The following is a 13,785-nucleotide window of genomic DNA, read 5'->3' on the forward strand; positions in this document are numbered from 1 at the left end:
AGAATGCTGGAAAGGGAATGGGAATAAGACTGTAGGTTAAAGGCATAGTAGGGTCAAGGGAAATTTGTTTATGTATGTGTATTTTTCATCTTTTTCTTTTGTAAAGTTAGACATATTTGGGGGAGTGGGGAAAGGCTACCCATGGAGTAGTTTTTCAGGCCTATTACTATGTGGTAATAGCTTTCTACCTGTAATGTTTTATAGTCATATACCCAGAATTACATCCTTGATACTGCTTTAAGACCTTATCTTCCAGGATGCCCGTGTAGCTCAGTCCTTAAGCATCTGCCTTTGGCTTGGTCATGATCCCAGGGTCCTGTGATCAAGCCCCACATCGGGCTTCCTGCTTAGGGTGAAGCCTGCTTCTCCCTCTTCCACTCTCCCTGCTTGTATTCCTTCTCTCACTGTCTCTCTGTCAATTAAACAAATAAATATAAATTTTTTTTTTAAAAAGACCTTATCTTCCTTAACTGATTGTGTAAAAAGTTTTAATTAATTAATTAATTATTCGAGAGAGCTGGAGCGAGAGACCACAAGCAATGGGGAGTGGCAGAGGGAGAGGGAGAAGCACAGTTCCCATCTAGCAGGGAGTCTGATGCGGGATGGGATCCCAGCACCCTGGGATCTTGACCTGAGCTGAAGGCAGACACTTAACTGACTGAGCCACCCAGGTGCAGCTGTATAAAAATTTCAAAAAAAAATACCAGTTACTAGATTGTGATGTGGTCATAATTTACCTATTTTTGTCTTTCATTGTTGTCTTTCATTCTCTTAATAATCTTTTTTTTTTAAGATTTTTATTTATTTATTTGACAGAGAGAGAGAGAGATTACAAGTATGCAGAGCAGCAGGCAGAGAGAGGGGGAAAGCAGGCTCCCTGCTGAGTAGAGAGCCCAATGCTGGGCCCAATCCCAGGACCCTGAGATCATGACCTGAGCGGAAGGCAGAGGCTTAACCTACTGAGCCACCTAGGCGCCCCTCTTAATAATCTCTTTAATATAACCCTACTTTGGGATGCCTGGGTGCCTCACCAGACAGAGGGATAGGGCAGGTTCCCTGCTGAGCAAGAAGCTGGGTGCAGGACAATCCCAGGAACCTGGGTCATGACCTGAGCTGAAGGCAGACCAACTGAGCCACCCATGTGTCCCCACAATCTAATTTTGGAATATTTTCATTATCCCAGTAAGATCCCTCCTTCCAGTTGATTTTTTATTTTTATTATTTTATTTATTTGAGATAGAGCGAGAGTGAGAGCATGAGCTGGGGGCGGGGGGCGGGGTGGCAGAGGAAGAAGGAGAAACAGGCTCCCCACTGAACAGGGAGTCCAACTCAGGTCTTGATCCTAGGACCCTGGAATCTTGACCTGAGCTAAAGACAGACACTTCACCGACAGAGGCACCCAGGAGCACTAATCCTTCCTTCCAGTTTAATCTCATATCCCAGGCCTGGTGATTGCTAATCTACTTTCTCTCAGAATTTTAAGAATCTCATGTCTGATATTATTACTTTATGTCCATTTGTTACTTTGGGAGAATAGAAGGCATTAGAGATTCCAGCTGGATGGAAATTTGTACGGTCAAGTAGATAGATGCGCCAGGTTGAATTTGCTTCTGTGATTTCTGCTGTCAGAAACATTCTTTCTCATTCTTTCTTACCTCTTGGCCCAGCTCAGCTGTCTGAAAGTAACTTTTTCTCAGTTGGACTTTTTAGATTTGTACTTGTGTATTTGTGAAGGCAAATGACTTTGAAGAGTAGTAAAATCAGTACTTACTTTCATAGTTCAGTTTTGATTTTTTTTTTTAATAATTTATTGAATTCAACCACTTCATAATATATCCAGTTCAGTGGTGGTGGTGGTTGTTGCTGTTCTTCAAGATTTTATTGGGGGCACCTGTTAAGTTCAAGCCCTAGTTTGGGTCCTTGCTCAGCAGGGAGCCTGCTTCTCCCTCTGCCTACCACTTCCTGCTTATGTTCTCTCTCTCTTGCTCTCTGTCAAATAAATTATTTATTTATATCTCAGGTATTTATTTGAGAGAGAGCATGAGAGCCTGGGTGCACAAGCTGGGGTAGGGACAGAGGGAGAAGCAGAGTCCCTGCTGAACAGGGAGCCCAACGTGGGACTCAGTCCCAGAACCCTGGGATCGTGACCTGAGCCAGAGGCAGATGCTTAACTGACTGAGCCCCCTAGGCTTCCCAAATCAAAATTTATATAACATCTCTATTGGCTTAGAATGTTCCTTTGAGACACTTCCCAATTAATACCTTTCCTCCTTCAGGTTGCCATTATTCTGACTTCTGTTGTTCTGACTTCTGTTAACTGTAAGACTAGATTTGTCTGTCTTTGAACTTCATATAAATAGGATCACCTGGTATGTACCCAAGTAGTCTAGCTTCTTAACATGTTTTTTGAGATCCATATTGATTCCATAGGTAAACTTTTTTTTTTTTTAAGTTATTGTATAGTATTTCAGTGTATGACTTCTACTAAAGTTTGTTTTTGTGTTCACTTGTCAGTGGACAGGTATTGTGGACAGAAGCACTTTTCTTGGATATGTAAAGGTGAGATTGCTAGGTTATAAGGTAGATGCATGTTTCAAAATGCCAGTTTTCCAATAAGGTTGTACTGTTTTATGCATCTACCAGCACCGTGTGTATGAGTTCGATATTTTTCACATCCTCACTAGTGCTTTCATGTATTGCATACATTGTTTTCGGGTAGTATTGTCTGCTTGTACTGATTTTTCGTAATTTGCCTGCATATGTTTGCTAATATATTTTTTTAAGATTTTATTTATTTGACAGAGAGAGAGGGATCACAAGTAGGCAGAGAGGCAGGCAGAGAGAGAGGGAAGCAGGCTCCCTGCCAAGCAGAGAGCCCTATGCGGGGCTTGATCCCAGGAGCCTGAGATCGTGACCCGAGCCCAAGGCAGAGGCTTACCCCACTGAGCCACCCAGGCGCCCTTTTTAAGTGATTTAAAGAACTAAGAACCATTTGGCAATGCTAAGTTTATGCCAGAACATACTCTAAGAAAGATGAGATTCTACTGTGTATGGAGATTAAAAACAGCATAACAATTTGTTATGTCTTGACATTTACTATAATATTTTACATATTGCACCTTTTTTCAAAAATTTTGTTTATTTATTTGAGAGAGAATGAGTGAGAGCTAGAGAGCACAAGCTGGGGTGAGGGGCAGAAGGAGAGGGAGAAGCAGGGAGCCCCACGTTGGGCTCCATATCAGGACCTCGGGATCATGACCTGAACTGAAGGCAGACACTAAACCAACTGAGCCATCCAGGCACCTTGTTCACTTACTTCTTACAGCCATCCTGTGAAGCAGATTTTGCTAAACTAATTTTGTAATTAAGTCTTAGATTTACTGAAGCAACTTGCTCAAGATTTAAAAATGTTGGAAGTAGCATCACTTATATTTATAATCAGACTGTCTGAATCTAGCTGTCCTTTCCAGGGATTCATAATTTGATGCAGGAGATAAGATATATACTATAATATAAATGTCCTAAAAAGAGCCACAGTGTTAGTGTAGATAGTAGTGTCCTTTGTGGTTTCATCTATCTCTTGAATATAAGTTCTCTTTTATACTACACTGCTGCTTCCAAGACATTTTTTTTTTTTTAAGATTTTATTTATTTATTTGACAGAGAGAGATGACAAGCAGGCAGAGAGGCAGGCAGAGAGAGAGGAGGAAGCAGGCTCCCTGCTGAGCAGAGAGCCCGATGCGGGGCTGGATCCCAGGACCCTGAGATCATGACCTGAGCCGAAGGCAGTGGCTTAGCCCACTGAGCCACCCAGGCGCCGCCTCCAAGACATTTTTTTGTCTTAAATACCAACCATTATGAAGAACTGGGAATAAAAATAGTAATAGTTACTGTCAATGAAGCTTAAAATCTAACTAACAGAAGAGATGGACATAAATCAGTCTACAAATATGTAATAAATGTTACAGGAAAAGAAAAAAAACCCTGGAGATTATGAGAGTAATGGGAGCCCTTCTTTAACTTGAATGATCAGTCAGCAAAGCCTTCTCTAAATGTTTAGAGAAACTCAAAGAATGTGAAGCTGTGGATCAGTTAACTCCAGTGGAGCAGTGGACAGAAGAGTGTTATAGGTAGAAAGTCACAGCATGGACAGTGGAGTAATTATGTTTGTTGTTGAAAGAACCTAAAGGCGGCTGGTAGGGTGGGACAGTGGGAGGTGAGAGTTTCTTTCAATGAGACAAAATAGGTAGGGGCAAGATAATACAGATCCTTATACAGTCTTTGGGAAGTAGAGTAGAAAGCCATTGGGACGCCTAGGTGGCTCAGTTAGTCAAGCGTCTCTGTTCAGCTCAGGTCATGATCCCATGGTCCTGGGGCCAATTCCCACATCAGGCTCTTTGCTCAGCAGGGAGCCTGCTTCTCTCTGCCTGCTGCTCTCCCTGCTTGGTGTGCTCTCTCTCTCTCTGACAAATAAATTTAAAAAAAAAAAGATTTATTTATATGACACAGAGAGGCTGAGCGAGATAGGAAACACAAGCAAGGGGAGTGGGAGAGAGAGAAGCAGGCCCCTGCTGAGCAGAGAGCCTGATGAAGGGCTCTATCCCAGGTCCCTGGGATCATGACCTGAGCAAAAGGCAGCTGCTTAACAATTGAGCCACCCAGGAGCCCCTAACGAATAAAATTTAAAAAAAAAATTATTAAAAGGCTTTTTTTTTTTTTTCTTTTTTTAAGGGGGTTGGTTTACAATTTTAAAAACCTTTGGCTGTTAAAAGAGGAATGGTGGAGGTGAGGAGTACTTACTTACATAAAGGAAAATGATAGTCGTTTGGATGAGGTTGATGTTAGTGGGAATGGAGAAAGTGGGTATATTAATTATAGAAGTATTTTGGATATAGAATTGACAGGTCCTGAAATACTGAATTGGAATAAAAAAGAGGGAAATATTAAAGATGTCATTCAGGTATTAGACATAAGTAACTGAGGTTGGTGATGAAAAAGGTGGGAAGAAATGGTACAGGAAAGTAGAAACATAGCTTTTAGGGGAGAATATGCTTTGAACATAATAAATTTGAGAAGCCTGTGAAGGTAGGAATGTTAAATCTCTTAAGAGTGAAGTAGACTGGAAATAATGTATCTGACATAGTATTTAAAGACAGTGGTTGGATGAAATCAGCTGGGAAGTGTAAAAGATGGCCTATGACTAAGCAGTTACAGTTTAAATAGGATAAGGAACCAGCAAAGCAATCTGAGAAGGAACAGTGTGTGAATTGCATAGTTAGAAGGGTGTTTCAGGAAAGTTATGTGGTTAATGGTGTTTAGAGTACCAGAAAGGACAAATACCTATCATTCATCCACTTAACTACTCCCATTTGAGTCTTTACCCGTTACTTCTAGGTTGGAAGATTCTCCTTTTGATTCTCCCATACTGTGTCTACCTCTTCTACTGTACTTTACTGTAATTACTTGTTTGATTATCTTCACTGTCCTTCACATTAAACACTTTTCCATGAGGTCATGGAACCTTACTTTTTTGTTTCAGCTTTGTATTCTCAGCTCCTGCCATGGGGTCATGCACCAGGAACATTTAAATAAACAATTTTTGGAGTGACTGAATTCCAGCTTCTAATGTGGAAGAAATTTTTTATATCCAAAGGGAAATTTTTGTTTCTAAGAATGTATGGAATATTTTTGTGGGGGAAAGTCTGTAAAGAAGAAACTGAAATAAAAATTACTATTGTTTATGTGAACATGTGCAGAAAAAATACTAAAACTTGGGTAGAAAGGAAGAGATGACATAGGTGGTAGTTATATTGGGGGAGAAAGAATGCAACTGTGAAAACATTTAAGAAGGGATATAACTTGAGTGTTTGTTTTTTTTTTTAAAAACTGAAGCAAATATGACAAGTTTAGGAATCATTAAATAACTTTTTTATACTGTTAATGAAAGTGTCCAGGGTCTGTAGTATAAACTGGAAAATAGAAAATATGTGAAGAGTAGTCCCTTTATAATCCCACCACCCAAGAGATAACTATATTGACATTTTGGGTGTATTTCTTTATTTTCTGTATATGCTACATTGGAATTTCATATAAATGTATTTATTAAATTATCAACATATGATTTGTATCCTACTTTTATTATATGTTCAGAGCTATTGATTTTTAAATTTCTGTTTGAATGTAACATGCATACGGGATAGTAATTGGAAGGGTACTGTTGATTAATTTTTACAAACTGAACACTTCGGTAAAATAGCCACATTCCAAAATAAAACATTATTAGCACCTTGGAAACCACTTCCCAGACTATTAATTTTTACTGATTCAGTTTGTCTGGTCACTCAGTAGAACATCTCTATGGAGAAATTATTACTGAATTGGGGAAGTAGGTATTAAAGAGGATATTGTTCTTGAGCTGTTCATGTAAGTTAAGTGTAGGTAGGTTAAGAGTACCGGTTAGGATAAACAGGAAGTGGAGCAGCATGAAATGAAGGCAAATGCAAACATCCAAAATATTTTAGGAGTTAGGTTATTTAATTTTTTTTTTTTTTTTTTTTTAGTTCATTGTTGGTGGGTGATGGGAAATGAGGCTTGGACCAACTTGTGGGTGGTTAGCCTTTTGTGCCAGTCAAACAGTAGAACAGAGTACTGGGAATATTTATTTGCAGAAATTTAAAACCTATTTTTTTTTTGTTTGTAGGCACACAAGTCTCTGAATTTTGTTTCAACACTGCTTCAGATTACTATGTCGGAACAACTGGATTTACCTGTGAGACAGGCAGGCAAGTTACTGAATTATTTTGGGGGGGTTTTGTAAATCATTATTGAAAAGGTTCAGAGTTGAATAGCAGAGGTATATTGGGGTGGCCATTCAGTGATTTTCTTCCCTGAAAAGCTGTTTGCCCTCATGTGTTTACTATAACAGCTAGTGCCTTGTTATTGGTGGCAGAGTTAAAGGAATGTGGTATTTCGTTGAATTAAAAGAGAAGCTGGAAAGAGAAATTGATAGGGTTTATTAAAAGATTCCTTGTAGCCCAGTGGGTGATTCTAAGATACAAACCCCTTTGTTTATGCACTTGCTCCCTAGAGCTTGTGCATTTACTGTTTTTAACCATTTAAAAAGTACTACAGTAGCCGCCCCATCCATGACTGTTACATTTTTAAATCCACAGTGGGTGCCTGAAACTGTATAGAACTGATGCTATATGTACTACGTATTTTCCTATATGTATATACTTATAAAATTTAATTTGTAAATTAGGCAAGTAAGAGTTTAGCCACAATAATTAATAATAAATTAGAATAGTTATAACAGGACACTATAATAAAAGGTATGTGAATGTGGTCTCTCTCTCAAAATATCTTATTTTACTGTACATACTCTTGTGATGATGTGTAAAGATCAAATCCCTGTGTAATGAGATGAGGTGAGATTAATGATGTAGGCATTTTGACATGGTCAAAATCTATTCTGATAATATGTCAGAAAAGGTCATATTCTTCTTGACTGGGTGACCATGGGTAACGAAACCACGGGAAGTGAATCAGTGCTTAAGGGGAGGACTATTGTATTTCTTAGTTCCAGTTTCAATAAGATATTGAACAGTTCTCTCAGTACCAAATGGTCTGTGAAAATGTGGTGGGTTACTTCTCATATTATCTGTTGGTCTGCAAAATAATGGAATTCACATCTTCAGTGTCCTGTTAATTTATTTGCAAGTGTATTAATTTTGTTATAGGAAATATAAAGTTACTAATAATTTCACCATTCTAGAAAAACCAGTTATGTTATGATACTATTTCTTGCTGTTCTTTTTCTGTACATCAGTTTTGTTAAAAATTTTTTTTGCTTCATTTAATGTAGAGTAAGCTCATCCCTTTTCTTTACATAGTGTTAGTCCCTGAACCATTTTTCAAGTGAACCATTTTTCAATCATTTAATCTTAGATTTGTTTCATTAACAGTTGTATTCACAGTACCTAAAATATTGCCTGACACACCAAAAATACTCAGTAAATAAGTGAATGCATAAAAGTTTATTATTTTTTAAAATATTGGTATTATATAAGTAGCACAACAATGGAACATTTTTGGGGGCCTATGAAATCTAGTAATTTCATTAGGCCCTGGTCAGCTGTAAGTCTTTTTTAAAAATTTCTAATTAATAGAAAAAAGTTGCCTTTATATATATTTTTTAATTTATTTTTTCAGTATTCCAAGATTCATTGTTTATGCGCCACACCCAGTGCTCCATGCAATATGTGCCCTCCTAAATACCCACCACCAGCCTCACCTATCCCCTCACCCCCGCCCCCGCTCAAAACCCTCAGTTTGTTTTTCAGAGTCCACAGTCTCTCGTGCTTCCTTTCCCCCTCCAGTATCCCCCAATTCACTTTTCCTTTTCTTCTCCTAATGTCCTCCATATTATTACTTACGCTCTACAAGTAAGTGAAACCATATAATTGACTCTCTCAGCTTGAGTGACTTCACTCAGCGTAATCTTCTTCAGTCCATCCATATTGATACAGAATTTGGGTATTCATCCTTTCTGATGGAGGCGTAATATTCCATTGTATATATGGACCATATCTTCTTTATCCATTCGTCTGTTGAAGGCCATCTTGGCTCTTCCCACAGTTTTAGCAATTGTGGCTGTTGCTGCCATGAACATTGGGGTACATATGGCCCTTCTTTTCACTACATCGGAAAAGTTGCTTTTATGCATTTTAACTGTCATTTCTCTTCTGCTAATGAAGTTGGCATTTTCCTATTTGGTTATTTTGTAGATAAGAATCTTTGCCTCAGAAAAATACCATATGATTTCACTCATATGTGGAATTTAACCCACTGAGCCACCCAGGCGCCCCACATATGTGGAATTTAAAAAACAAGATAGGTGAACATTTGAGGAAGGGAAGAAAAAACAAGGTTAAAATTGAGAGGGAGGCAAACCATAAGAGACACTGAACACTAGGAATAAACTTAGGGTTGTTGGAGGGTGGTGCATGGAGGGAAGGGATAATTGGGTGATGGGCATTAAGGAGGGCCCTTGATGTAATGAGCACTGGGTGTTATATACACCTGATGAGTCACTAAATTCTACTTCTGAAATGAATAAAATAATTGCCTTTAAATCTTGGATTTTTGCTAAGATGTTGAAAGGAGGAGGGACAACCTTAATTAACATTTTGAGACTTGATTATGTGCATTAGCAAAATTAAATTATACTAGAAAGTTGTGTAGTTACTATGTACAAAACCAGAAGCAGCCAAACTCTGGAATTAGTCAAGAATTTTAAAATCTAATCATTACTTTACAAATTACATTCTTTTAATAATTGAATGATACTCTTTAGTGTAGGGCATAATGGTGATTCTGTCTGCTAGACTTGAGAGATGCATTTGGTCTTTGTAGCAGAGTCCAAGCATCCTGGATGGAATAGACTTTGAATCACGGTATTCTTACAGTGCAGTTCTCACTTGTTTATGTGTTTTGGAGACCAAAAACCTTAAAATACTGAATCCTAATTATACAAATAAATATATATACCCATTCTTTTTTTTTCAGATTTTATTTATTTATTTGACAGAGACACAGCGAGAGAGGGAACACAAGCAGGGGGAGAGGAAGAGGGAGATGCAGGCTTCCTGCTGAGCAGGGAGCTGGAATGTGGGGCTTGATCCCAGGACCCTGGGATAATGACCTGAGCTGAAGGCAGACCCTTAAAGACTGAGCCACCCAGGCGCTCCTATATACCCATTCTTTTATGTATTATGATAGAAAGAAATACTCAGAGACTCTGTGCAGAAGACCTAGCACTGTGTCACATCTTAATTTTAATCTGTTCTGTTTTGGAGCTAAAGAATCAAAATTCTGGAAATAGTACTAACCTAAAACATATTACATACACTGAGTCAGTGTTCTTTACTGTAGAGGTAGTTTGTCTTAAAACTTTTGTTGAAGGGATTTTAATGTGCAGTCAATCTTTTTTGAGATACTGTAAGGTGGAGTAGTATTTTAATTCCCAAGGTAGAGCCAAGTAGAATATAAAAGTCATAGATATATGAGTTATGCTATTCAAATAGGTGTAATACTCCAGGTAAGAGTTAATTACTAATCAGAGAAGGGCTGGTGTTTTGTAGAATTTAGTAATTGATTAATTTTGAATAATTTCCATTTCCTATACATCATATACATTTGTGGTTGAGCTATACAGTGAGCTATACAATGTAGCTCTCATTTGGGGGTAGAGGACTGGATAAAAAGCACTGTTAGCAATCTAGTTCATCTTGTGTTGACCAGCAGTATTGAAGATAGTGGTATGATAGTTAACAGAAAAAGTAATCTGTAATTTTTGAACACAGCACATTTTCCCATAAAATAATATGAATTTGAAGTGGTTGATTGTGGTATATTTATGAAATGCTTAAATTTATAGACTAAAAATTTTTATGCTGTGATTTTCCTATGATAAAAATAACAGCCTTTGTGTGTCTTAGTTTGGGCTCCTGTAACAGAATATCACAGGCTGGATGATAGATATATTCCTCAAAGTTCTGGAGGCGGAGATGTCCAAAATCAAGGAGCAAGCAAATTTGGTGTCTGATGAGGACCCACTTTCTGGTTCTTAGAGCCCAACATGTTGAGTGGAGAGGAACCTCTCTGGTGTTTCTCCTATAAAGGCATTAATCACAAAAGACCCCACCCCTAATACCATCAAACTCGGGGGTTTGGATTTCAGTATGAATTTGAGAGGGCCACAAATACTCAGTCTATAGCAGTGTTATTAATTGTGGGAACAGTATAGTATGTATATGTAGTTTTGTCTTTAGAGGCTTCATTTGGAAAATTAATATGGTTAAATCAATCCAAATAGCTTTCCTACAGAAAGCAGCATTAAAAAGTATAAATGTGATGTAAAAAGTCTTAATAGTTTTGTTTGTATAGTGTGTTTATTTGTAGAGTTTCTTAGCCTGTATGTTTAATACTAACTCCAGGGGTGATTACTGTAGCTAAGAATTAAACTGTTTTGATTATCAACTTTGAAAATAATAAAATACATGCAGTATTTTAAATGGAGGTGTGGACACTTAAAAGGGATATTCACAGTACTTTCACAGTAAACACTCTCTTGTCAAATTCATCTACATTTTAGGTGTTATCTATTTGAAAAATATGATAACACAGTATTGGCCTGATCGGGAAACAGCACCAGGGGATATATCCCCTTATACCATTCCAGAAGAAGATCGACATTGTATTCGAGAAAATATTGTAGAAGCTATTATCCACTCTCCTGAGCTCATCAGGTATATGTATATTTTAAAACTTACCCATTGTTTCAGGTACATAATTTGTGGAGTTTGGGAGGAGACAGCACAGTGGGTTCTTTCAGAACATAAAAACCTGTCGTTTTTATAGTGGTAAACTTAATAACAGGCAAATTCCTTTTGTATTTTCTTACTGTAGTTTTTATATTTATAAAAACCAAGAACAACTTCTTTTATTTTTAAACCAAGAACATCTAAACTTCTTCATGTGGAATTTATGAAACTGTGATCAGGTGAGAGGGGTTAAAGAAAACTGTAGAATGCTGACCTATAGATTATATGGTCTTGATCACTAAAAGTTCTTATTTTTATATGATTTTATAGAATTTTTTTTAAAGAATTGTATTTATTTATTTTAGATAGAGAACAGAGGGGCAGAGGGAGGAGAGGGACAAGCAGACTCTGCACTGAACATGAGCCTGATGCAAGGCTCGATCTCACAACCCTGAGGTTACGACCTGACCCCAAATCAAGGGTCAGATGCATAACTGACTGAGCCATCCAGACACCCCGATTTTGCAGAATTTTTAATGAAAATAGCTGTGTTTTAAATGAAACACATCAGTTGATAGGGATGAAAAATAAGGAAAAATAAAATCACCTACATTTGTAACATTTGTTGGGTTTCTTTTAAATCAGTAGTAATGAGTAGTTTTTTCTCAGTGACTTATTTATTTTTACCTAACCAGCCATTTTTTTGTGTGTGAGCAGAATTTTATCTAGGTACCATTTCTTTCTCCTTATTGTTTTGTTTATTTTTGACTTTCAGGGTACAACTTACTACATGTATTCACCATATCATCAAACATGATTATCCAAGCCGCTGGACTGCCATTGTGGACAAAATTGGCTATTATCTTCAGTCTGATAACAGTGCTTGTTGGCTAGGAATTCTTCTTTGCCTTTATCAGCTTGTGAAAAATTATGAGTAAGTGTCTCTCAATTCCTACAGAGATTTGAGAAGTAGGAAAAATTTGGAAATTTTAAGGTATTTTGTTTGAACATTTAAAATTACATTTGGTATATAAAAATTAGTGAATTATATGTTGATTTTAATGCAGTATTTTCTTTTTAAAGTAGCACTCTTATTTTAATTCTTTAAGTCACTTCTGTTGATTCAGCTTAGAAACTTGTTGTGCCCTTTTTTCATATTATCTGTTTCCCTATTCAAAAACTGGGTTATCTCTAATTCCTCAATATGGGCACCTCAGATTGTGCTGATAAAAGGCCTAAACATAAGCTTTTTTAAAATGTGAAGGGTATCAGAGTACTTTGAGCATTAGAGCTTATTTAACTTCTGGCTTTCTGTGAATTTTTTATCTTAATTTGGGGTCTTGATAAGTTTCAAGAACCTACCTGTAATTCTTTAAGAAGGATATGTTGGAATTTTACATGATCATTTTTAATCATTGTGTTTTAGGGATTCAGTCACCTGTTTCAGTGTTTGCATATTTGAGCAAATTATAGTTCATATAAGTAATTAGTATCAGTAAGAAAGATTTTAGGCCAAGGGATCATTTTAGATCTGGGTTTAGGGATGAGAAAAAAGATCTAACTTTGGAAGCTGAGGTATAGCATTAAGAGTGGTAAGCTATACATTGAAGGGATTATCTCAGTCGTGTAGTGGAAGTAATGAAATTTGTAGGCATTTGAAAGTTTTGGTAACAGAAAATTTTGAGGAAGGCATGAGGAACACTTACACCATGATGGTGGCCTTATTTCCAGTCCTGACAGCTGCACAGATGCCATTGTGAGCCCGCTAATTCTGGGGCCTGTAGTTAGCCTCCGATACCCTTTTTGGGTCCCAACTAAAGTAGCTGATGAACTGCTGCTTTTCTTCTGAGCAGGAGAGAAGTATACCATTTACAGCATTGGTACTGGTGTTTTCTTGTGTTCCCACCAGCTACCCATCTTCCTGCTAAGGAATGTTCCAGCTGTTGCTCCAACTTCTATCAGAGTGCCAGTTGTTGTAGTTCTGGTAAGTGAGTGACTAAAATGAGAGAGAATAACAATAATAAGCTGTTATTGTCATTGAGGAGGTTAAGTCTCTCCTGTCCTATAATCTTAGCAGGAGAGAGTGTGACAGATTTTTTTAAATGGGAGACGTAGGAGGCTGCTACAATATTGGAATTCCAGTTCATTTTCAGCCAGTGTTCGATTGTGGAGCACAAGGTGTTCACAAGGGATCTGTGTGGACTGAAGCAGTTCTAAGAAAATTCATGGAGAAATTGGAAGTTGTGGTGGTCTTCAGGATCATAGATCCTCAGGAAATGCTTGTCAGTTGAAAGAGCACAGTAGGAGCATTTGAAGAGGAAGGCATGTCACACCATACGGAGTAGTATGAACAAAGAAAGGTACAGAGGTAGAAATGAGATATTATCTTCAGTGGGTAGTGAGTAGACCACCAATGGTATGGATAATTTCTGTTTAGAGGCGGGGGATAAATTTGGAGCTG

At 37.6% G+C, this 13,785-nt stretch overlaps 1 protein-coding gene across 1 annotated transcript in view; it reads left to right on the forward strand.

The window, feature by feature from the left end:
- Positions 1-13,785, forward strand: part of IPO7 (importin 7) — a 57,207-nt gene that overhangs the window by 9,635 nt on the left and 33,787 nt on the right. Inside the window, exons 2-4 of the mRNA XM_044258799.1 lie at positions 6,701-6,782; positions 11,156-11,309; positions 12,100-12,258. Of these exons, the coding sequence (XP_044114734.1) occupies positions 6,701-6,782; positions 11,156-11,309; positions 12,100-12,258 (395 nt within the window). The remainder of the gene's footprint in view (positions 1-6,700; positions 6,783-11,155; positions 11,310-12,099; positions 12,259-13,785) is intronic.

This window comes from Neovison vison, chromosome 7 (genome assembly GCF_020171115.1).
Source record: "Neovison vison isolate M4711 chromosome 7, ASM_NN_V1, whole genome shotgun sequence".
Classification (NCBI taxonomy): domain Eukaryota; kingdom Metazoa; phylum Chordata; class Mammalia; order Carnivora; family Mustelidae; genus Neogale; species Neogale vison.